Source organism: Myotis brandtii, unplaced genomic scaffold, assembly GCF_000412655.1.
Source record: "Myotis brandtii unplaced genomic scaffold, ASM41265v1 scaffold363, whole genome shotgun sequence".
In the NCBI taxonomy this organism is placed as follows: domain Eukaryota; kingdom Metazoa; phylum Chordata; class Mammalia; order Chiroptera; family Vespertilionidae; genus Myotis; species Myotis brandtii.
The window spans coordinates 7,110,893-7,135,483 of NW_005363938.1; the positions used below are offsets into that span (position 1 = coordinate 7,110,893).

Below are 24,591 nucleotides of genomic sequence, written 5' to 3' on the forward strand. Positions count from 1 at the left end.
ATTTTTAGCAAATCAAATCCAACAATATATTTAAAAAGTAATACACCATGATCAAGTGGGATTACCCAGGAATACTACAATGTTTAACATTTTAAAAAATGTGTATAAAATTTACATGTTAAAAAACTAAAAGAAAAATGACACGATCAATTTGATAAACAGTATAGGCATTTGACAAAACCTGACAGGCATTCTCTTAGAAATTAAGAATAGAACAAAACATTTTCAAGCATCTTTGAAAAATCTCCAGTTAAAACCATATTATTGTTGAAAGACTAGATACCCCTTCCCCCATCTGTCTCCTGTTACTACTTCCATTGCATGATGCTGGAGGTTCAAGCCTGTGCACTCAAAGAAAAAGAAATCCAGATTAGGAAGAAAGAAACCAACTGTCTCCATTCACTAAAAATATGGTCGCCCATTTAGAAAATCAGATGGAACCTAAAAAAAGTTGCTAGAACTAATAAATGAATTTAGACAAGTTGCAGGACACAAGGTGAATGTACAGAAGTACATTCAATGTATATACTAACAATGAACAAATGGAAACTGAAAGTTAAAAACAATACCCTTTATTATTGCAACAAAAAATATTAAATACTTAGGGATAAATCTGACAAAATATGTGAATGACTTGTATACTGAAAGCTACAAATAATGGCGAGATAAATCAGACCTAAATAAACAGAGATGTATACATTATGAAAGAGTTGGAAATGAAATAGTTTTAAACAGTTAATTATCCCCAATTTGATCTACAGTATCAACATAATCTCATCCAACATCCCAACAGGATACTTTGAAGAAATTGAAAAGCTGTCTCTAAACTTCATAAACAAATACAAAGGTCCTAGGTAAAGCCAAAACAACTGTGAAGAACAAAGTTGAAGAACTAACACTACTTGATTCCAAGGCTATGCTATAAAGCTGCAATCTTGGCAAAAGTAGACAAACAGAAAAGTAGAACACAATAGATAATACATAAATAAATCAACACATTTATGGACAACTGATTTTTTTTTTACAAAAGTGCAAATTCAATGAATTACAGAATGGGTAACTTTTTAAAAAAATTATTTTGCAGCGCTAGCTGGTTTGGCTCAATAGATAAAGCATCAGCCTTCCGACTGAAGGGTCCTGGGTTTGATCCTGGTCAAGGGCACCGAAATAGTTTTAAACAGTTAAAACTAACATCCCAACAGGATACTTTGGAGAAATTGAAAAGCTGTCTCTAAACTTCTCTCATCATTGATGTTTCCATCTCTCTCTCCCTCTCCCTTCCTCTCTGAAATCAATAAAAATATATTTTTAAAAAATGATTTTACAAAACTTCGATGTCCTTATACAAAAGAAATTTATTTTAGTATATCTCCCACCATATACATATATTTCAATCAAAATGAAACATTTACCATCTAGTTTATGTCAATTATAACTTTTTTAAAAAGATAGGAAAGGCACAAAGAGAAGGTGATTCTGTCTACTAACCATTGAGGGCTGATTCAGGCAAACACTTAGTGCGAGACCAATAGTGTATCAACTTTGGATAACTGATAATTGAACAACTGGTTAAGCGCTTTCAAACATGTTGATTAATTCATCCTTCAGAAAATAAAAATTCATATCTCATTTCTTTTTTGCTTGTTATACAAATCCTCAGGGAAACAGTATCAACATTGGTTTCCTTTTTACTACAAAAATAAGAAACCAACACATAAGGGAAGGGAGTAGACAGAAAATATTAAAAATCCTGTATAAAACCAACCGAGATATCACAGACTGCCATCCCACAATGCCAATAGCCTTTCCCACAAGCCTTGTTATAACCAGATCATATTCTAATATAATGTATCCACTCTACACATAAGTGGTCTTCATTAAGAAGTGGAAGAAGCACTTTTTATGCCATATAGTGTTTAAATCATAATTAATTTGGGAGTTTCTGAGCTGGCCACAACCAAAAATCACCCAGAGAAGTGAAACATTTGTGGGTCATGTAAGAGCATGAAACATGGTTTTTCTTCCTACCTTAATGTCTATTGTGCATATCAATAAGGGTCTATACATTAAAAGTGCTCAGAAAGAGACAAAGCTTAAATAAGTCAATTAAAAAATCTGAGAGGAAGCTGAGTTAATATTTAAGTCAACCATGTGGTACTTGTGCTACCAGATATACGAAAGCATCTTTCTTAAGAAAAGTCAAGGGTCACCATAAGCTAGGTGAATAATGCAAACAGTTTTGAACTGTGCCACTGAATCTCTCTAGTGGTAGAAAGAGGACAAAACTGGTTAGTATAGTTTATATTTAATCACAAAGCTATCTCAGTGAGAGATCCAAATACATAAGGTCATTAAGCCAAAGATGATGTACTTTGATGTGTTTGAATTCTGCAAATGCACCGTAGCCTGCAGAGTGTCACTCAAACATCCTTGGAGTCAGTCAACATTTACTAATCATGGTAGCATGATTGATAAGATCCAGAATGGTTTTCTTATATGTTTCTGCTTCTACTTCCCACTACAATATTTTTTGTTTCATTTAGCTTTCCACCTGCCCTAGCTATAACAGTTAAATTTTTTAAAGAAATTCCAAGTCTAATGCTGAAATCAGAAATATAAATATACTAGTATTTATTAACACAACTGCATATTGCTTTGGAAATTTTGTCTTAAAATGCAGGAAGAAATTTTCACAAATCACATTTCTCTCTCTCTCTCTCTCTCTCTCTCTCGCCCCCCCCACCTCCCTTTCACTTTCTCTAAAAAAACTCAATGGAAAAAATATCCTCATGTAAGGATTAACAAACAAAAAAAGATCAGTTTTGGTGGAACAGTGAGGACAGAAGTCAGACGACAGTGGTTTCAAAAGAAAGTGAAAGTCGCCCTAACCGGTTTGGCTCAGTGGATAGAGCATCGGCCTGTGGACTGAAGGGTCCCAGGTTCAATTCTGGTCAAGGGCATGTACCTTGGTTGCAGAATCCACTGAGCCAAACCGGTTAGGGCTCACATTTCTTTTAATAAATCAATCTAAAAAGACAAAGTCAAGAAAAACACTTATGCATTCATTTTTATTTGGAAATATTCTCACATATTAACAATAAGAAAACAAACCACAAATACCCTCCATCTCTGAGGACAAGGCCAGAGGGAGACCTTAATAGTGACAGCTCATAAATCCTAGCACAAGATCACAAATACAGCTGTAAGAAAACTCTCCCAAGGAAAATATATGACATTAGAAAAATCACCAGGGAGATTAGTAAGAAACTAAGACCATATCTGTCATTCAACAACTGTTCAAAGAGTATTTTTCACAGTTTATTTACTTTAAACTGTTCCAAAATAATTAAGTAACTCAAGGATGAAGCCCTAGAAAACAGAGACCGATCTCTTATATTCCTCTCATGTCTCTATAATAACAACAGTGTTTGGGACATATGGAATGCACATAAAAACAGTAACTGAAGGAAGAGAGTTGACCTGGAAGAGGGCAGGAAACCAAGTACAGTGACCACTTCATCCAAATGACTAATGAGCAGTTCCAGTGTTTTTATAAATTTCATTCATTCTATATAAAGGAAGTACAGGGAAGGATTTTGTAAAACCAGAAGAACCTAGACATTTTCCACAGAATTTTCACTTCCTGCAAATTAAAAAATCTAAAATAAACTAACAACTGACATGTCTAAAAATATAGGTTAGTGGTTAAAAAATAAAATTCAGGAAAAAAATTGTTACATTCCTTTACCATGAATTATTCATAAGAAACAGATTTCCAGGATTTCAAGATGAAAAGATCTAAAATTACAATTCTCAGATAGCTGCCAACAGTTATGGCCCCCAAACAAAGAGGGCTTACCATTTCACATTCATCTCTTCTCACAGAAAAGGCTTTTATCATCTGCTAAAAACAGTATGAATGAGCCCACTCCATTTAAGGTTTTTCAATATAATGTATCCACTGGGATCTACAATAGTCTAATAACCATAAGCACATCATGATTTTACCAAAGTGTATCATTACTGCAAAGCAAAAACTCTGAAGTGTTGCTCCTTGTACTAATTACATACTCATCTAAACTATTAACACTACCATAGTCCAGGCAATTCATGTTTTCCAAATCTACTTTTTAACAAGGGAAAGGGAATTTTAATTATTCCAAGACCTATAACATCTTTACACATATTACAGCTTCCCAATGTTAGAAGAATGAACCATTTGCATTCAGTTCAACTACAGAAACTGAGAGTCAGAGAACTAAAAACTCAGGGAAGAACAGACAATGTGCCAGTAGCAAGACAGAGGCTGAAACCCAAGACTCCTGATGCCAAGCACTTTCTCCAATAAAGTATTCATATAGCCTGAATAACATAACAGCAAAAAATGACTTCCTAGTCCTCACTGAATATATTCTCAGCAAAACTGCCCACTTGCTTTCTAATTAGCTGTAGTGCTTAAAATATCTTTGTAAGTGAGTTCAGAGTCACAGCCATAAAACAATGTAAAGACAGCTTCCTCTTCTTCCAGCTGCCAGCATGTGACATGCAGGAGGAATAATGTTACTGCCCTGAATGAAGATCTCTGTAATTGTTGAAAGAGGACCCTAAAGAGCATTTCTCATATCAGTATACATGATTTGTCCTCAATTACCTGTACATATAAACACAATATTTCATATAGTCCAAACAAACAAGGAAAAGGTGTGGAAGGGGCCTGACTAATGTAAAGTGTTCCAATATCCTTTATGGGTCATTTCTCCTTCTCTGAATCACACCCCAATCAATTTTATACTTTGTCCCTTACCTGGTTGTCAAGGAAAGAAAATGAACTAGGTTGACATGTAGGATTATAGTTAAGGACCACATCTCAAGAGTAAAAAAGAAACGTATTCCTTATCTCAATCTCTTCATCAACAGCTCTATTTCTACCTCCAAAAACAGTCTTCCAGAGGGAATGTGGAAATGGGCAGGAAAATAAAGCTTTCTCTTAAATTACTGCTTTAATCTTCTTAAAAAAAACAAGCAGTTTATCTGTGCCACAAAAAAAATATCTTAAAAACTATTTTGAGCTGGAATACTAAAAGTGTGATAAGAAATAATGACAATAGTTTGCTAAAAAATGGAGCATTTCTACCAAAGTTTTACAATAAGAAATGTGAAAACTGGGACAAGTGGGCGAACCCCAAATTAAAATGTTAACATCCCAGCCCTAAATGCTGTTTTCTACTGTCATGATTATCTTGGTTTGTGTCCTTTAGTCACCAAGACAAAATATGGAATAACTATGCCAGGGGAGCTATAATACTGTGTTTACTTCAAATAAACCTGTACCACATTTGTGGTCACTTTTTCAGGCACCTTATTTAAAAACTAGAGGCCCAATACACAAAATTCATACAAGGGTAGGCCTTCCTTCCCTCTGGTTGGTTACTGGCACCTGGGCTTCCTCTGGCTGCTGGCCCCGCCCCCCACCTGCACCCGCCTTGGCCTGGCACTGCCAGCATCAGCCTCCACCCGTCTTTCTCCCTCCATTGATCACCCCGCTCGCTGGTGGCCTGGGCCTTCGTCTGAAGGGCGATCGTGGAGCGATGGCAGGGGCCCCCAACCAATCGCATCACACCCGCCTTGGCTGGCCTGGTGCCAGTGCATGTCATAGCGTGGTCATCCGGAAGGTCGTCCGGATGGTCGTTCTGCTGTTTGGTCATTAGGTCGATTAGCATATTATGCTTTTATTATTATAGATAAAAAGCCAAGGATTCTGGTCAAGATGTGGTTCTCGCCATCTCCCACAACCACATCAAAATTACAGCTAAAACACAGAACGACCATCATTCAGAACCCCCTCAAATCTAACTGAACGGAAGTCCTAAAAATACCGAATTAAAGAAGAACCACTTCGAGATTGGTAGGAGGGGTGGAGACGCAGGGCAAAATGCAGAACCAGCTGGTGGGACAGGAAGAGGAGTTTGACTTCCAGGTTTCCAGCATGATCTAGCAGATTTATGGCAGATCGTTAGCTGATGGTACACATATTAACTAAGGGAAGAAACTGAAGAGGAAAAGGAAATTAGGACAACTATTATGGAGTTGAATGTGAAACATGTTGAGTTTGAAATGCTTATGGATGACCCTGGTTAAAAACAATTGTGATACAATCATCATCACAAATTGTTTTTAACCAGGGTCATCCATAAGCATTTCAAACAGATACTTTTCGAAAGTCAACTCCATAATAGTTGTCCTAATTTCCTTTTCTCTTCAGTTTCTTCCCTTAGTTAATATGTGTACCATCAGCTAACGATCTGCCATAAATCTGCTAGATCATGCTGGAAACCTGGAAGTCATACTCCTCTTCCTGTCCCACCAGGTGGTTCTGCATTTTGCCCTGCGTCTCCACCCCTCCTACCAATCTCGAAGTGGTTCTTCTTTAATTCGGTATTTTTAGGACTTCCGTTCAGTTAGATTTGAGGGGGTTCTGAATGATGGTCGTTCTGTGTTTTAGCTGTAATTTTGATGTGGTTGTGGGAGATGGCGAGAACCACATCTTGACCAGAATCCTTGGCTTTTTATCTATAATAATAAAAGCATAATATGCTAATCGACCTAATGACCAAACAGCAGAACGACCATCCGGACGACCTTCCGGATGACCACGCTATGACATGCACTGGCACCAGGCCAGCCAAGGCGGGTGTGATGTGATTGGTTGGGGGCCCCCGCCATCGCTCCACGTTCGCCCTTCAGAGGAAGGCCCAGGCCACCAGCGAGCGGGGTGATCAATGGAGGGAGAGACCGTCAAACCTCAGAGGGAAGGCAGGGGAGGGTGGTGGTAATGGGGAGAGATCAACCGAAGGACTTGTATGCATGCATATAAGCTTAACTAATGGACACAGACATCAGGGGGTGAGGTCATGAGTGGGGGTGGGTGGTTGGGGGGCATTGGAGGATAAGGACACATATGTAATACCTTAATCAATAAAGGGAAAAAAACACAATTGTGATAAGCACCTGAGTTTATGAATCTGGAAGCTAAGAAGAAAGGTCAGGGTTGAACATTTAAATGGAAGTTGTCTGCAGTTAAAAGGACAGCATCCACTCAGGCAGAGATCGGTGTTGTTTTGTTTGCTATTTGCACCTAAAATTGTCTGCCTATAGTAGTACATGGTCAATTTAATGAGTGGATACCAAGAGAAAGTGAGTAGTGCAAGAGGAAGAGTAAATCTTAAAGAATATTTTTTTTTTAGAAATTCACTGGGAAATCACTATTTTTAACAATTTCTAAGTTAGAATTTCCAAACACAAAAACAAATTTACAAATTATCTTTTGGAGGGAAAAAAACTTGTTAGCAAATTGGGAACTGCTTTAAAATATGATCCTGGGATCATTAACTATACAATCTTCCATCAGTATTCTCACTATAAATTTGGGGCGTAAATTTCCATTCAAATATTTCTTTTGAATATTTTAGAATATTTAAGTTCAACTTGCCTTGAAAAGAATAATCTACTTCCAAAGTAAATAGAAATGACAAAGAGCGATAAGATATTTTTGGTTTCTGCTTTGAGTAGATTAGCATTAAAACCTAAATCTTTGGACAGAAATATGACTTTTTGATATCAAGAGTTCCATGAGTAAGTGGGCACAACTGGGAATGTAATCACAGCAAAACCATTTCAAGAAAACATACATATTTTGGTGGTCTATGTCGGGAAAAAAAGGCAATTTCTGGAAACTCTGGAGTGCCATTAAGATTACTTAATAAAATTACTTATCCAGGTACTTCCCAGTAAATTGCAGGCAAAAATATGAGAATGCCAAAGCCTTTATTTGTAAACTAAGAACCGAGAGAACTGATAAACATCACAGCACTGATTCTAACGGTTATTGATGCATTCGGTGGGATAGAGCAGTGATGGCGAACCTTTTGAGCTCGGCGAGTCAGCATTTTGAAAAACCCTAACTTAACTCTGGTGCCGTGTCACATATAGAAATTTTTTGATATTTGCAACCATAGTAAAACAAAGGCTTATATTTTTGATATTTATTTTATATATTTAAATACCATTTAACAAAGAAAAATCAACCAAAAAAATGAGTTCACGTGTCACCTCTGACACGCGTGTCATAGGTTTGTCATCACTGGGATAGGGCATTATTCTCAAAGTTTCTTAAAAAGGCAAAGAGGGGGTCAAGAAAAATAGCATGATAGGAAAGACACAAGTTTAAAGAACTTTAATACATATATCTGAAGGTATTCACTCTTTAATATATGCTCAGCAGTGTCTCCTTTTGAATTGCACTTATTCCATCAGTCTCAGCCTCACTTATGCTGAGTTCTCCACCAGGATAGATAGATGGCTGTATCAAGCTGTAAATGTAGCAGGGGCAGAGTTTCCGTGGTATACATCTTTCTGCTATGTCAGAGTCTTTTGTATAAGGTTTGCACACAAAGGATGCTCAGTAAATGTTTATTGAACCAGGAAATATGGGGAGAATGAATTAATTAGCCCACTTTAAAAGGAAATAAAATTAAACTTTTCTAAAGTCAAAATATTTTAGACAGAGTGCATGTGGGACAATAATTTTACAGTGCAAAGACGGCTATTCATGCTGATACTAGAAATAGTTTGTACTTTTATGGTAAAAAAGTAGAGCCCCACATAAATATTTGCACGTGAAAGAGTTCTCAGTAAATTCCACCTCACTCCCACCGCCCCCCTCTCTGTCTCTGCTGCCTGTCTGGTCTCTTTTGGATCACCTCTGAAAATGGAAGGCTGCAGTTTCCCCGGGCCAGCTTTTCCTGGCAGCACTAGCTATTTTACTATCCTAATAGGCTAGGACACTGGGAAGACAGCCTATGTGACATTCCATAGAGAACGCCATATTCTTGGAATAAATTTTTGCCTGGTGTGTATGTGCTGATCAGTATCTCATTTTACATTCATATCCCCAGAGAGGAAAAACAAAGGTCATATTGTATTGGCTTTTTTTTTTCTTGTAAGCAATTAATGTTGGAATGCAACAAGGGTGTGTGATTAGCAATGTTGTCAATTGGAAAAATAATTATTCCAACCTTCAATCATGCAACTTTAATTATCAAGCACATTCTTCTATGTGCTACAAACATTATAGTGGAGACGATGAGTATGTTACTTTCCTTCTGGAGAACCTAGAGTCCAGCAGAAGGGATAGACTTTAAAGGATACCAGAAAGAAAAATCTATAATTATACATTAAGTGTTAGAAAATAAAAAAGGTGAGAGCAAAGGAGAAAGGTGAGAGCAAAGGTGAGAGCAAAGGAGAGCAAAGGGCAGACCCTGGGTGAAAGAAAATATGGCCAGGAAAAGCCTCTCTAAGAAGGTGACATTTCAGCTCAGGCCTAAAGGACTGGAAGAAGCACGCAAAGAGCAGAGGGAGGACCAGTTCAGGTGGAGAGAACAGCATGATGTGTAGGTACCTGAGACAGGAAAAAACTTCACATATCGGAAGAAATGAAGGAAGGTTAGATGGGCAGGAACCAGTGAGTGAGAGGCGGTAACATGAAGTGAAACTGAAGAAACAGGGATTTGGATAACGGTGCACAACAGCTCCTAGGAGTCTGAATTTTAATGTGAAGACCCTGAGAAGCCACTAAGAGGACTTGCATCTGGGAATGATATGATCCAATATATATTTTTAAAAGATCACACTGGCTGCGCTATGGAGAACGGATTGAAAGGGCTCAAGAATGGAAATGTGAACATGGGAAAGGTAGCTCAGTTTTTCAAGGCAGGGATAGCTCATGGTTTTAAAGGTTTACTTCACTATGTGCAACACTAGCCTGGGCCCTGTGTCACACAATAATGGCCTCAGGGAGCTTCACTATAGCTGGGGAGAAGGACACATATGCAGCCAACTCTACAAGAGGGTACAAAATGAAAAAGGTCAAAAGTGGACTATAGAGTGACCATATATTCCAGTTTTCCAGAAAGTCCTGATTTATGCTTATTGGTCCAAGGTAATTATTAATGGTGCCCTCTTTAACTCTCAGAAAAGTCATACATTAGGTGGTACATTCTGAGGTCACCCTTGTAATACACAAAGGATCATGGGAGTTCTGAAGAAAATACAATTAATTCTGATGGAACAGATCATAAAAGCCCAAGAAGAAGCAGTTTTGAAGTCGCCATCGAAAAATAAATATGACTATTGAAGGCAATTCCAAACAAAGGGAACAGGAGTGTGGAGTAAGAATGGCACTTAACGGCAAAAAACAACAGAGCTACAGCTTGGTGTTTATGGAGAGTAGGGACAAGGAGAGGCAGCTGGGAAGGTATGCTCAAGCAAATTTAGTTAGGACCTCAATGTCCTACACTAAGGCGCTTTGATTTTATTTAGGTGGTTATGGGTCACTGAAATCTTTTTAACAAGAGTACAATGGCAGTGAGTGAAATAATGCTGAACTTTAGTGAGAATCCAGATAAGTATTGTATTGTTAAATATCAATATGATTTTGAGTGAAAAGGGCCATCATGGTGAAGGGAGCAAGGAACCAGGTGGCAAAGGCAACTTTGAGAGCTAATCTAAGTGGTTTTCCATGCAATCCTGGCTGGATGGAGAAGCAAGCAAGAGGCATTGGATGGAAGAAGTAAGAACGGAGAGCCAAGGAGCTGAAAGCAAGCTCAGCCTGAAGGCAAGCTCAGCGATGGAGAAGGAGTAAGATGGGCTGTCAGGTCTGAAGAGGAGGCAGAGAAGAGCAAGGTACCAATCACCAGGGAAAAGGTTTTTAAACTCCATATCCTTCCCCTTCAATATCCTGATATGTCAATTTGTCTCCTCACTCTACCTGGAGGGTGAAGGCAATATTTAAGTCTAATATATCCCCCCCGCTTCAAACACAGCTCCACAATCATACCCCCTCAGTGCCTCTCCCTATCCTCCCTCACTGCCACATCCATTTGAGAAATACAGATTTAGAGTTTTAATACAGGGAGGTAGGAGGTAGGTGACAACTACACAAATGGGTTATTTAAGTTTAGAAAAGCACCATTCAGCCTTTCATCAGTGAGTGCAGGGTCCACTGTCCAGCTTTATTGAAAGGCAGAGGCATTTCCCATCCTCCTCCTTATTTCTTAGGGAAGTCTGATGATAGTATTTTTTAAATCAAAAGTCATTATTAATAATCTTATTCATACAGTATGATAATTTCATTAGCAACTGTTCAGTAGATCATTTTCACCCATCTCCAGGGTAACAGCATTTCTGGTCTCATAGCAATGCATTAAAAATGAATGCTACCTACTGTTGACACACCTCAGGCAATTGTTAAATCATAAGTGTAGGTTTTGCTACTTAAATGAAAATTCTTCTGAGGGTTTTTATTATGTTTGATTTTAGAAAGGAAAATATTTCCTTTTGAATTTGTGGAACCCAAACCAGAAATTCAAGTATAACATTTTATTAAGCCAAAGCTTTCTTTGTAATGAGAAAACAGTTAATGATTTTTAATCCCCACAAATAAACAGGCAATATTTTCAGATTTCATTCACACCTGCTCCCCAATACTGCCACCAAATAACACCAAACTGTAACACGGAGAACTCATTAAACTTATACAGCTTAAGAGCTCAACACCACTGTGCTGCTGAAGGAAGAAATAAATAAATAGAACCTAAAAGAAAGAATAATGAAAAACTCGTTACCATGTGTATGAAAGCTGTGTTATTTGAGGGAGTTGGTAAGTTTAAGGAGAGAATAATACAACACAATTATTCTACAAACCCCTACCAAAAAGTAGCCATTTTGAAAACACTATTTTCTGTAACATAATATCTATAGCATTTGGCAGAAGCATTTCTTTTTTTGCCAATAATATTTTGAAAAAGAACTCAATTAGTAAATATACAGAACAAGAACACAGTCCTAGTATTCATAAAATTATTTTCACACAAAATGTTTCAAAAATGTTTTAATTTGTCACAAGTTTTGCAAACAACATAGTAATATTTCCTTTCCCTTTTCCAAAAACAAAAATGAGTACAATCCAGTTTACTTAAAAATATTACTCATACAGCATCTGCACTGGAGTTACCTAAGGACTTGGCGTAACATGCTGATCCCCACCCAGGGGACTCTGGCTCCACAAGTCGGAAGTGATGGCCAGGAATTTGCACGTTCACAAAAGCCCCAGAGTTGTTCCAAAATAGGTGGTCCAAAGACCACCCTCCTAGAAACATTTTTCTGTATGTTCCTTATCCAGAAAATGCAGCTAATTGCTTCTCAATCTAATTATAGCTAATCTCAGCCACTCAAAACCATCACTGACAAGCAGAACCTGTCCACCTTTGTACTACATGATTTCAAAACATATGACACAAGCACTTACTGAGCAAACGCAGGTGCAAACAGTTTTCACAGAGAGATCTGCTACAATAGCATCACTGTAGGCGACACACGGGAGAAGTGGCAGTTTCTGCAGAGCTGTGATCAATGAATGCAGGTAAAGTGTTTCAGCAGCCTCCGGAAAGACACCAGGTGGGCCCGTGACAGGACTTGCCTGCATTTGTGAGGCACTTGGTTTCTGTTTCTGTGTGTGTGTCTGGGAGCACAAAGGTAAGGATTCACACCCCTAGGTGTGAAAAGAACCAAAGCTCTGGCAAGAACTTTGCTGTATCTGCTTGGTATGAAATCGCCGGATCTTGCAACAATAAGCAATGCTCCAGAATTCATTGAGAAAGCTGAAATAGGTTCTTTTAGACATCATTAGGACCCAGCAGTAGCTCAAGTGCACTAAAACAGTTGGGTTCCGGTGGCAAAGCAGGTCTAATGGGACTGAGGGTTAAGTACAGCAAGGGGTGTGTCATAAAGGTCCCGTAGGCCCGAGCCTCAGGGACTCTCTAAAAGCAAATATCGGTCCTACTTAAACAAAGCATATAAATTCAGTATAATTTTGCTTCATACTATTCACTGAAATGTTCAAGGGAAAGCTAAAAAGAATGCAGTAATACTGTATTCTATCTTCATATTTAATTAAAAAGAGAGCTAACAGCACTTCCAAGAGGGAGGTCATTCCTTGTTCAGCACAAGATTTCTCCGTACAAAGCTATTTTGAGAATGGGCAATAAAATAATTCAACATATAAACACTTACAAAAGCTACCATTTCAGAAATGCTACTGATGCTTTAGCCAACTACTCTGAAGATGTAATAGAAATGACAATCCCTGGAGGCAGCCAAAAGAGAATCAAGAACATTATCCACTGTCAAATTTCAATCAAACCCACCATCTTCCTCTTCCCTCAGAGTGCCTGGGGGCACCAATTGCCTTCAACAGAATTGTATCATAGAAAAAAAAGGTTTATAGGAAGAAAAGGTACATGCAAGAACTTAAATATAAATGTCTCTAAGTTCAAGAGATCACATAATCATTTTGTCTTGCATACTAACTCTATGAACAACAGAGGAAGAAGAAAGATATCCTACAAAAAACTAACAGAGAATACTACAAGATGATAGCAGATTTAAAATAACCTTACAAGTTTTATGCATTTAAAGAGAACCACACAAAGGTGAGTTTGTGGGCAGATGGCTTGGTTTCCAGCCCAATGAGTGCACAGTTGGCTCTCTGGGCAGGATGAGATGTTCAGCTCTGCCTCTTTGAAAATACTGACTCTTCAAATGCACCTTTGGCTTTTCCTCCTTGGAAAAATAATTACAAATTGGGCATCAAGACATCCAACAGTTCTCAAGTAACATTTACCACACACAGTTGCCTGTGCCTGCCTTAAAGCCCACCCACAATTTCATTTTCAATTAGTAGCTCCTCGAAAGGCAGTAATGAAAGCAGTTGCTAAAGAGCATTCAGATGTCACTGAAAGACTGCAAACCCAAACTGTAAATAGCATATTATGAGTCGCCTGTCACCACCATCAACTCCCACGGGAATCTCGCAACACGTGGCTATCACAACCATCTGCTCAGCTCCCACCAACGCCACTGCAAACCACACAGCCACCCACCCACTCCCACCACCCACTCACTACCTGTCATGTACAGATTTGTGTGGAGATGGGATTGCTGTGAGCAGATTAGAATGCAGAACACACAGAGGCTTATTTCGTGTTCTGCAATTAAAATCTGACCACATGCAGATAACATTTTATCATCAGAAGAGGGAAATGTGAAATTAACATAAAAATGCAGTCTTTAATGAAGAAAGGGAGTTCTGTCTAACCTCATCCATCAACTATTAAAGACAGAGTGGCTAAATCTTGTTACAAGAAAAACATGTTCCTTCACCATTCAATCACTAATATTATAGGAATTTATGGCAGGGAGAGCTGGAAATCATGTTTACACTTTTTCCTTCTTACTTCTCTACAATACATGGGATTTAAATGGCCCTTGATAGTAAAATTTTGCATACACATACATATAACAAATCCTTAATTCAGGATTAATGAACTTCACTGTTTTGTGGAACAATTACTGTAGGACTCAAGATTGCTCAAGCTGAGTTACTAGACATTCTTTTCATTGCTGTCAGCCTATTTTATTTCTGTCGCTTTTATTTTGTGAGATGATAGTCAACGTGCTATGTCCATTTTTAGTAATATTTACTAAGTTTTAATTAAGAATTATATAAGTCACTTGGGATAAAATTTATTACCAGGTACATCACTCCAAACACATCTGTCTCTCTGAAGTCGAATAATATTTATGCTCACTCTTGCTAACATTCAGGGCCGACAACATATCCCAGACAACAAAGTAAGGTGTCAGAAGACATGTAATAAAAAATTGTAGACCTCAAACATAAACTATCACTGTTCCCAAATGCCCAAGTCAAAACAAAAGAAAGCAAAACACCCTTCATATAATTTATTGTATTAGTCTCAGGTTTCCAAATACCTCCAATATTATGCACAACTAATTCTGAACAGCAATAAGCCTGAATTGGGGTTTCCTCAATAACTGATGTTGAAACTAGCATTTTATTCTTATTTCAATTCAATCAAGATTCTAAGAGCAATTTTAAGCCAATCTTTCTTCGCCTAATCCTTCATTATATGTTTTTATTCTTATTCCTGTAGTTTCAACAAAGGGAAAAAAGTAATGTGCAACTTAAATTAATAAGAAGAAAAAATTAAAGATTTATTTAATATCCGTAATTTTCATGTGACTACCTATTTTTTGAAAAACAAGTGAAATCCCATTTAACACATTAAACTTGAAATTTTGAAGTATGAAGTAAAAATGATTTAATTGCAGCTCACATTTCTTGACTCTAGCTCAAGGTACCCTCAGTCATCTAACATTATAACCGAGCAAAGTTCATATATACTTTTATTACTGAAGTTCCTAAATATATCAGTGTTTCAAGTGCTCTGATTTCCAGACACCTGTAGGCTTTAGAGTCAAGCTGGATAAATACCTGTGTGATTTCAGTCTGGATTTCCACCCAAAACTAATTAGCAGTTCTTCAGAAATGTGACTTTAACTGGGTCTGTTTAATCAAAGTTTTCCATTATGAATCCTCCTTTGCAAGTTAATTTCTACTAGTAACACATCTCACAGAGAAATCCTTAGACAATCTGAGTCAGTCCAACTGAAATAAAGGATCAGCCTCGGGTAGTAAATGCACTCAAAGGAAAGTCCTCAGAGAATCTGAGTCAGTCCAAGGATCAGCCTCGGGTAGTAAATGCACTCAAAGGAAAAGAGCACGGGTGAGAAACACTGCCCCCTTAGGAAAAGGAAAAGTCCAGATGGTGGCTTAGTCACCTGGACTCTTCTGTACCCATACAACCAGTTACTCCAAATAAAGTCATGCAAAGCAGATGCAACCAGAAGGCATAGCTCTAACAAAAGCTCTAATTTTAAAGGCGTGGCACTGGGATCAATCCCTCTTCTTCCAGAAATCAGTGTACATTTTTGGTACCCCCAGTTTACACTTTTGTATACAATTGTGTTATCTTCACTGTAAACTCCACATCCTCCACCAAGTTTAATACCACCATACTAGATTTTCAGAGAGAAGAGGAAATTTCCATTCCTTACAAGCAATACCTACTCAGTTCAATTTGCATAAAGATTTTAAAACCACATAAGGCATTCCTACATAAGCCATTCTCACCAGAAAGTTTAGAATCTACCTGGCTAGATTCCTGAAATAATCCCGAATTCCTTTATTCTCCCCTCAAATGGTATTCTTCTATGGCTAGAAGCAATTTCAATAGGTTACATCTTTATCTGGGAAATTCTGCCCTTAGATAAATGGATTTTTGTCACTAAAATTCAGTTAGGAAGGAGGCTCCACAATTTAGTTTGATGATCCATCCTGTAGTCTGTTAATCAGAAGAGTTCATATAATCCCAAAATTCCTCCTAGTTCAATTAAGCCTGTATCCTCTGGTTCAGTTCATACTAGAGACACAAAGGAAAGACTAATGGACTAAACAGAGATTTAGAAATATCCATTCATAACCAAATCTGAGAATTCTCTGAACTCTCATCAACTTTTCCTCATTGCCTCTATTTTTAAAAGTGCTTTGTTCACTCAGTGTTTTAAACTAGAAAATACTAAAATTTTAAAACATCCCTTATGGTCTAGAAGTTAGATATAATGAAAGAAAACTCAAAACACTAGGAAGAATTAAATTTTCAAAAAATGCTGCTGAGAAAGTCATAATTTGGCTAAAAATCCTGGCAACACATCAATTCATTGTGTTCTAAGTTATTTCATTGTGACTTAGTCTCCCAATTAGAGAATAAAGCTCCTTACAGAGAGGACCTATACAACTTCTCTTTTGCTTTTCCCTCTCCCACGTATAAGAAGGAACAAGAAACTAACATGCCCCTATTAGTAAGAGCTAAAACTTTTTTATATAATGGTTGAGTGCTCACATAATGAGCAAAACAGTTCTGTGTAGGACAAATATAGGCCTAGGGGGGTCAGAAAGACATGTACTCTTTTGTGTAACAGTTAACTTGTTCCTTTATTTTTTAAAAAATATTTGTATATATTTTTATTTATTTCAGAGAGAGGCAGGGAGAGGGAGAAAGAGAGGGAAACATCAGTGATGAGAGAGAATCATCAATTGGCTGTCTCCTGCACACCCTCTACTGAGGATCAAGACCACAGCTCAGACATGTGCCCTGACTTCCTGGTTCAAGGGTCAATGCTCAACCACTGAACAACACTGGCCAGGCTGCTTGCTCCTTTCTTTATTTGTTTAAACCCCTTTAAAAATTAAGGAGAGTATTCAAATTTGCCATATTAAAAAAATGCAACCATTTTATAAGACAATTGCCAGCTGAGCATCTTCTAAGTCAGTATGTATTTATGCTTAAAAATAGAATACAACAAATAATTTCCTTTGGCATGATTAAGTGCTGGTTAAAAGTTTTCTTTGAACAATATGGAAAAACAAGAGATTTTCTAATCAAGCAAAAGTAGGAAAAAGCAGTTTGATTTTAGAACTACACATCTCTCATAAAACTAATTGTACTCTCACAGTAAAAAGATTAGTTGCCTTCAATGGATTCTCAGGGACAGGGGGAAATCCTATTATTTCCTCTCCACTAAGGAGTAACATCTTCCTATAATTATAGGAAAGCTGTGCATTTAGTTGCCTGCTCAGAAAGTACCATTCCCTAATAAAAAGCAAAAGTAATCTACTCTCACCAAGTCAAAAATAAAGACTAGATTCTCAGCTCCTACTGCCCTCTTCCATCTGTAACTCTTGTCATTAGAACTCACGTAGTAAGAGGCATTAAACAACAATCCATTAATTTAGAAATTCTCCTTAAGGCCAACTCTCATCTCAAGGTCCCCTCCCAGCTAAGATGGTCAGGTTCGGTTACTTTATCTGATAAGCGGCAAAGATAGGGAAATAAGTAATTGTGATGTATGCAAGCATCTATCAAGATAGAAAAGCAATGGCAAATATCCTTAGCACAAGTTTTTGAACAGATACTATGGCCATTAAACACTCACCTGTCACCTTTTACCCATGATAACACAACAGATGGCATTTGTTTGGGCTAACACACAACTATCCGTGCCTCTTTCTCCTACTAGGAATGCCTATCACTCCTCTCCTTTAAGTGTATTCACAGAACCACTCATTTAGACCCAAAATCTAAATTACCTTCAGACCTAGTATAGTCTTCTTTTCCAGACCTCAACAGCATTATATATCTCTGCGTTACTCATACTTTTAAAAAATATATTTTATTGATTTCAGAGAGGAAGGGAGAGGGAGAGATATGTAAACATCAATGATGAGAGAGAATCATTGATCAGCTACCTCCTATACATCCCCCTGACTGAGAATCAAACCATGATCTCCTGGTTCTTAGGTCAAATGTCAACCACTTAACCAAACTGGCCAGGCTGTTAGTCACAATTTTAAAGAAACATGGAACTCGGAGGAAGGGGCCTGAGAAACCTCTCATTTTACTGATGGGCAGGAACAGACCATGAATTATTCAGGGTTTCACAGCAGCACATGTGACTCTAGGAATATTGCAAATGAAAAGTATTAGGTCTTTATCTCAATTATCAACTGCTTCCCTTTCCATTAGAAAAATAACACTTGATTTGGATAGTATATTTTGGCATGAACATTGAAGATAAGAAAGACCACTTCTTTTTAAATCCCTTACAAAGGCCAAAATCTGATACATTTTTCCTTCTCCCTGATTCATAACAGGGAGTCAATATAATTACTTTTCAAATATTTTAACTAAAACAAGGATAGGTTTGATTTCTCTAGCATCAAAAAGCTGATCATTAGGATCAATAGCTACTCAAATTTGAGACATACAGTCCTAGCCTTCTTTATAATCATAAACCATTTTACCAGAGGACAATGTAGAAGGAAAAGTTGTGAGGACTGAGAATAGAAAAGTCAGGGTCTGGGAATAAGAGTGTCAAGGATCAGGAACCATGGCTTAGTGTAGACTCAGAATTAAATTCCATTTTTTTTGCCTGAAGGGTAAGAAGCTTCTGCTTACCCCGTTGTGGGGGAGGACTTGGGGGAGAGGTGGTGGTTACACTGCAACCTGTCCACTGGGAAAAATTACTTTTCTCATATATCTCAAACACAAGGCATGAATTGGGAGTCACAAATACCACAAGAACATCACTGTTTATGGAACATAGCCCTTCTTCCCCCACCCCACTCTGTATGGGAAAAATAAATTAATAAAAATATAGATCATCATCCAAATGTGCTTGCCACCTTTCTCTGTTCTCTGAACTTGGTATTTTATTCAGTTTCTTCTTGTGCCTTCATAGGCCATTTCTATGACCAAAATCACTGCCTCTGACCAACTACTCAAGTAATTTCTAGAACCCCTACATTGTAGGTCCCCTAAATTCTATGACCTGGAGTTCTCTTTCCCTTCATGAGTAATCCTCTTCTCAGTCAAGAAAGGCAGAACATAGAGAGATAATAAGCAAGCCAAAGAAATCTGGGTATAAACCCTGGCTCAGTTCGATCCCTCACTGCTAAGTGGCCTGAAACAAGCCACTTTATCTCTTTGAGCCCCAGTTTTCCCATCTGTACAGTAATCATATTACCTACTAGCTATGATTATTGTGAGAATTACAGATATACCACACAAACTCTCTTATCCAATGATTAAAACATGGCATGCATTAGATAAATGTTAATAATCCTATATAATAAAAGCCTAATATGCTAAGTGTCCGACCGTTCGTTTGACCTTTTGACCAGTCACTATGATGCGCACTGACCACCAGGGTGCAGACGCTCTGACTGGTAGGTTAGCTTGCTGCTGGGGTGCTGCCGAATGGGACTGGCCGAGACGGGCCAGACATGCTCTGGAGCACTCCCATAGTCCCTCCGGGGCCCTGATTGGACCCGCAAGGTGGGCAAGACATACCCTGAAGCCCTCCCGCAGGCCCTCCCTGGCCCCAATTGTGCACCGGTGGGGTCCCTCAGCCTGGCCTGTGCCCTCTCGCAATCTGGGACCCCTCGGGGGATGTCGAAGAGTTGGTCCTGGCCCAATCCCTGCAGCCAGGCCAAGGGACCCCACTGGTGCACGAATCTGTGCACCGCAACTCTATTTATTAATATAACTGCGAATTGGCATTTTATACCAGGACACGTGCTCCTTTAGAAAAACTGCCCTATACATCATGTTTGGGGACACTACCTGAGATTCTTCTGAGTCTAAGTTGAAATCTATCACTTTAGATGTCTTCTCAGGAGTATATCCTTTATTACCCATCAGGTTGAACTCTAATCCCAAAATGTCCACTAGAATTTATTGAAGCCTTCGGTCCTTCCAATCTTTTAACTAAAAATCATCACCAAAAATATATTCTTGATGCTTTATAAGAATTATTTCCAAACTGACTTTCTAAGGACTACCACTACCAAACAGGAACTTTCTAAGACTACAAATTTGTGTGCCTCTTCCCCTAGAGATTAATTCATTAGGTCCTAGGGAGGGGCCAGGGATTTGTGTTTCAAAAAGGCTTATGATATGATTCTAATGACCTGCGGGTTTTGGAATCACTGCTTTATATGATCCCAAATCTTCCCCCTCTGCAGAGAAACATGTGCAAACTAGAAATTACCTGTTTAGCTACTAATTAGAGCACCTGCTCTGTTTCCTTCAAGTGGTAGTCAACCCCACCCAGTAGTCCCGCCAAAAACAAACAAAACACACCCAGGACACAGGTAACTCAGCGGGCATTAAAGCCTCCGGATTTGTGCAGAAAAACTGCTATAAGCAGCTTTGTTTCTCATTATTAATCTATCTCATGTGGGGATTTCCACAGGCAGAAAGGCTCTCCAAATGCCAAGAGCTATGTTTTCTTGTGGATCACTGAAACCTAATTATTAACAGACCAGTAAACCTCATGACCAGACTTTCATAAAGTCAGAAGATCAGAAAGACAGTCTTGAATTATGGGCTACAGAGAGCAACTAAGGATCCAAAAGGCAAATACACTTCTTCACTGTTGCTCTCCCACATGCCACAATACCTGAGCTTCCCAGGAAGATCTAAACCTCTGCAAGGCACTGCTTGCATGTAGATAACCATTTTTCGAACCTGAGAGCCTTTAGATACACGGTGTATGTGATCAAATTGGCCTGTTCTGTTTGTCCTAACTATGAGGACCTCTCCCCACCTTGTCTACCATCAAGACTTCAGTTAGTCTGCCTGCCCTGAATGCCAATCGCAGCAGCATCGAGCTTTGTTACACAGAGCACATCTGACTAAAAGGGTGCCATGCTGAAGTTTCAAATCATAACAAAAAACACTGAGCTTGGTTTGGTATACTGTTTCAGAAGCAAGCACAAAGCTCTGCAGGGCAGCCTTCCAGCATCCCACATGGATATCTTCTCCACCTGTTAGGAAGAACCACTGAGGAACAGGTACCTAAGGAGGGGATTTTTCAGCCATAGAAAAGAACAAAGCCACGCTTCCTCACCTGTCTGAGTCCCTTTGGCATCTTCTTTCTCTTCCCGAGGTGCTGGCAGAGATTGCGGTCATTTTCTCGATCTGAGCTGTAGTGATGTGGGTGGCTGAGGCGGCTCTTCTTGGAATGAAAGGACAAGCCGTTGGTAAGTGCTTCTCGTTTCTTCTTCGTCAGAGGGGTCTGGCGTTTCTCCACACGTTCCTGAGGCTTAAGTGCTACATCTTTCTGTAGAAGAGAAGAGAAGGAAAGGGAAGTGGTGGTTATATAGGTATCTAGGGTCACACTCCAAATACAGGTTAAATGAGTTTACTAAAAGGGAGGGTGGGAAGGACAGGAAAGTGGGATATGAGAATACTGAAAACTAAGAAACTTGGCTCTTAATTTTTCTTAGCTCCTAATACCACCATAAATATATCCTTTCTATTCCTATTGGGCAAAAAAAATTCAACTAAGCACAAAGTACCTGTCCATTAAATGTGATTTCACTGCTCCTGGGACAATGGCTTTCTATTTGATTCTGTGCTGGGTCCAGCACACAATATTCCCCAAGGAGGCTTAATACACTCACTTCCCAAGATGGTACATCAATTATGTTTTGAAAAAAAGAGTACTAAGTGCATGCACTATTCAAAAACAGCAGCATAAGACTGAACATACCAGGGCCAGGTGGATATGAGCCAGCAAGAAGGAAACTGTCAATTCATACGATTAAGATGTTTCCTTAATGCATTATATTTTCACCACAAGTTCCTCTGAGCATCCGTAATTCACATCTTCATTGCAAAATGTAACAATATTATCACCAAGATCAAAAGCAACTTTTCATTTATTCCTATGTGTGGTTGGGGGTGGAGGAAAGGGTAATAGAAGGGTAATGGATGTTCTGGAATAAAAAGTAGCAAGTGTAGAAACTACAGGCAAGAATTTGAGGCCACACAACCTAGTAAGTTATGTGTCTGCAGGCAGCTCAGGATATACTGAGATTGCAAAGGACCTGGGTTTGAGCCCTGAGACATTATACATTATGAGACGTGGAGTAAGTCACTGCAATTATGAGCCCATATGTAAAATTGGCTCAGTGATGACTTGATTCCATACATGTGAATGTCTTTTAATCCCTGAGAAATGTTGTCACATGAAACACTAAAATTAAAAATATTTGGCACTGCCCTGACTGATGTCACAGTGGTTAAAGCATCATTGCAAAGGACCTGGGTTTGAGCCCTGAGACATTATACATTATGAGACGTGGAGTAAGTCACTGGAATTATGAGCCCATATGTAAAATGGGCTCAGTGATGACTTGATTCCATAAATATGAATGTCTTTTAATCCCTGAGAAATGTTGTCACATAAAAACACTAAAATTAAAAATATTTGGCACTGCCCTGACTGATGTCACAGTGGTTAAAGCATCACCCCTGCACTGAAGAGTCACAGATTCAATTCCCATTCAAGGGCATGTACCTGGGTTGCAGGTTCAATCCCCTGCCCAGGTTGGGGTGCATGCTGGAGACAATCAATCGATGCCTTTATCTCTCTGTCTCTGTCTCTCTCTGTTTCTCTCTCTCTCTACCCTCTCAACCCCTCCCTCTACTCTCTCTAAAAATCAATGGAAATACATCCTTGGGTGAGGATTAACACACACACACAAAATGGCACTGTATCATTTGTAAATGATTGGATATGAAACTCCTCACCTCCACCTAATTTCTCTGTGTCTATAATCCTAAATGCACATTTAAAAATAATATAAAGCAAGAGCAAAAACTTCCCTTCTCAAAATTCCCCTCTTTTCTCTGTCATAGTTAATTTTTTTATATTATTAAATTTATTGGGGTTACATTGGGCAACATAATCAGATAGGTTTCAGGTGTGGGTTTCTATGATAGCCAATATTCCTGAAGCAGTTATCTATTGCACTGCTTCTACTACTCTATCCCAACACTCCCCACTTGACTTACACAGACCTCCTCAATAACTTTTCCCAGATAAGCCACACAACAATTGTTGGGGACCTCGGACCTTTATGGCTACTTTGCCTTGGCCTCAAAAGACCTCCCTTCCCTAGCTCTCTCTTTTCTAGTTCAAGGACTTTTTGTAATTCTGCCTATTCAGGGAGACCTTTATATAATACAAAAGCAATCTTCTCAAGCTTTCACTCATTTAACAAATATATTTTGGGCACCTATTACTAGTATATACCAAGTACAAACTCATCAGTGCCCTACAGTGCTAAGAAAACAATTTTGTAGGGGGAAAATCCTCACCTCATGGAGTTTAGAATTTAGGAGACAAATACTAATCAAATCACACAAATGTGTAATTGTCAACTGAACTAACTGCTCTAAAGAAAAGGTAAAGGGTACTAAAGTTGGGGGAAATAGTCCAGTCCAGAGGAAGGGGTTGTGGCTGAAAACATGAGTGCCGTTTGATCTAGATGTGAAAGTCTGAGCAGAGAGAAAAGCTTGTGCAAAGGCCCAGAGGCAGCTGGTAGCACAAATCCTTGAAAGGACAAGGGCAGGGAGTAAGTATTGTTTATCTCAGTAACCCCAGAGCTTCACATACAGAGTCAGGCAAATAATAGGTGGAACATATATTTATACTTGCTAAATAAATAAATAAGACAACTAGTCAAAATATCCAAACCTACAAACCACAACAATCTATACATATAAAAGCCTAAGCGACCATTATGACCAACTGACCGAATGGGTCGACTGGTCACTATGATGCACACTGACTAATAGGGGGCTGATGATCAATGCAGAAGCTGCCCCCTGGTACAGAGTCAGGCAAATAATAGGTGGAACATATATTTATACTTGCTAAATAAATAAATAAGACAACTAGTCAAAATATCCAACAAAATATCCAAACCTACAAACCACAACAATCTATACATATAAAAGCCTAAGCGACCATTATGACCAACTGACCGAATGGGTCGACTGGTCACTATGATGCACACTGACTAATAGGGGGCTGATGATCAATGCAGAAGCTGCCCCCTGGTGGTCAGTGCGCTCCCACTGCCAATCTCCTGCGGTCCCTCCCCCGGCTGGCCGGCCCCTATTAGCCCTGATTGGGGCTGGGCAAGATGGCCCCGATTGACAGCCAGGAGGAAGGGACCCCACCCGTGCACGAATTCGT

General features: G+C 38.8%; 1 protein-coding gene across 1 annotated transcript in view; it reads right to left on the reverse strand.

Annotated features, from left to right (window-relative positions):
* AUTS2 (autism susceptibility candidate 2) overlaps positions 1-24,591 on the reverse strand; it is a gene marked incomplete at its 5' end in the record, with an annotated part of 1,129,652 nt that overhangs the window by 807,596 nt on the left and 297,465 nt on the right. Inside the window, one exon of the mRNA XM_014544397.1 lies at positions 21,451-21,663. Within this exon, the coding sequence (XP_014399883.1) occupies positions 21,451-21,663 (213 nt within the window). The remainder of the gene's footprint in view (positions 1-21,450; positions 21,664-24,591) is intronic.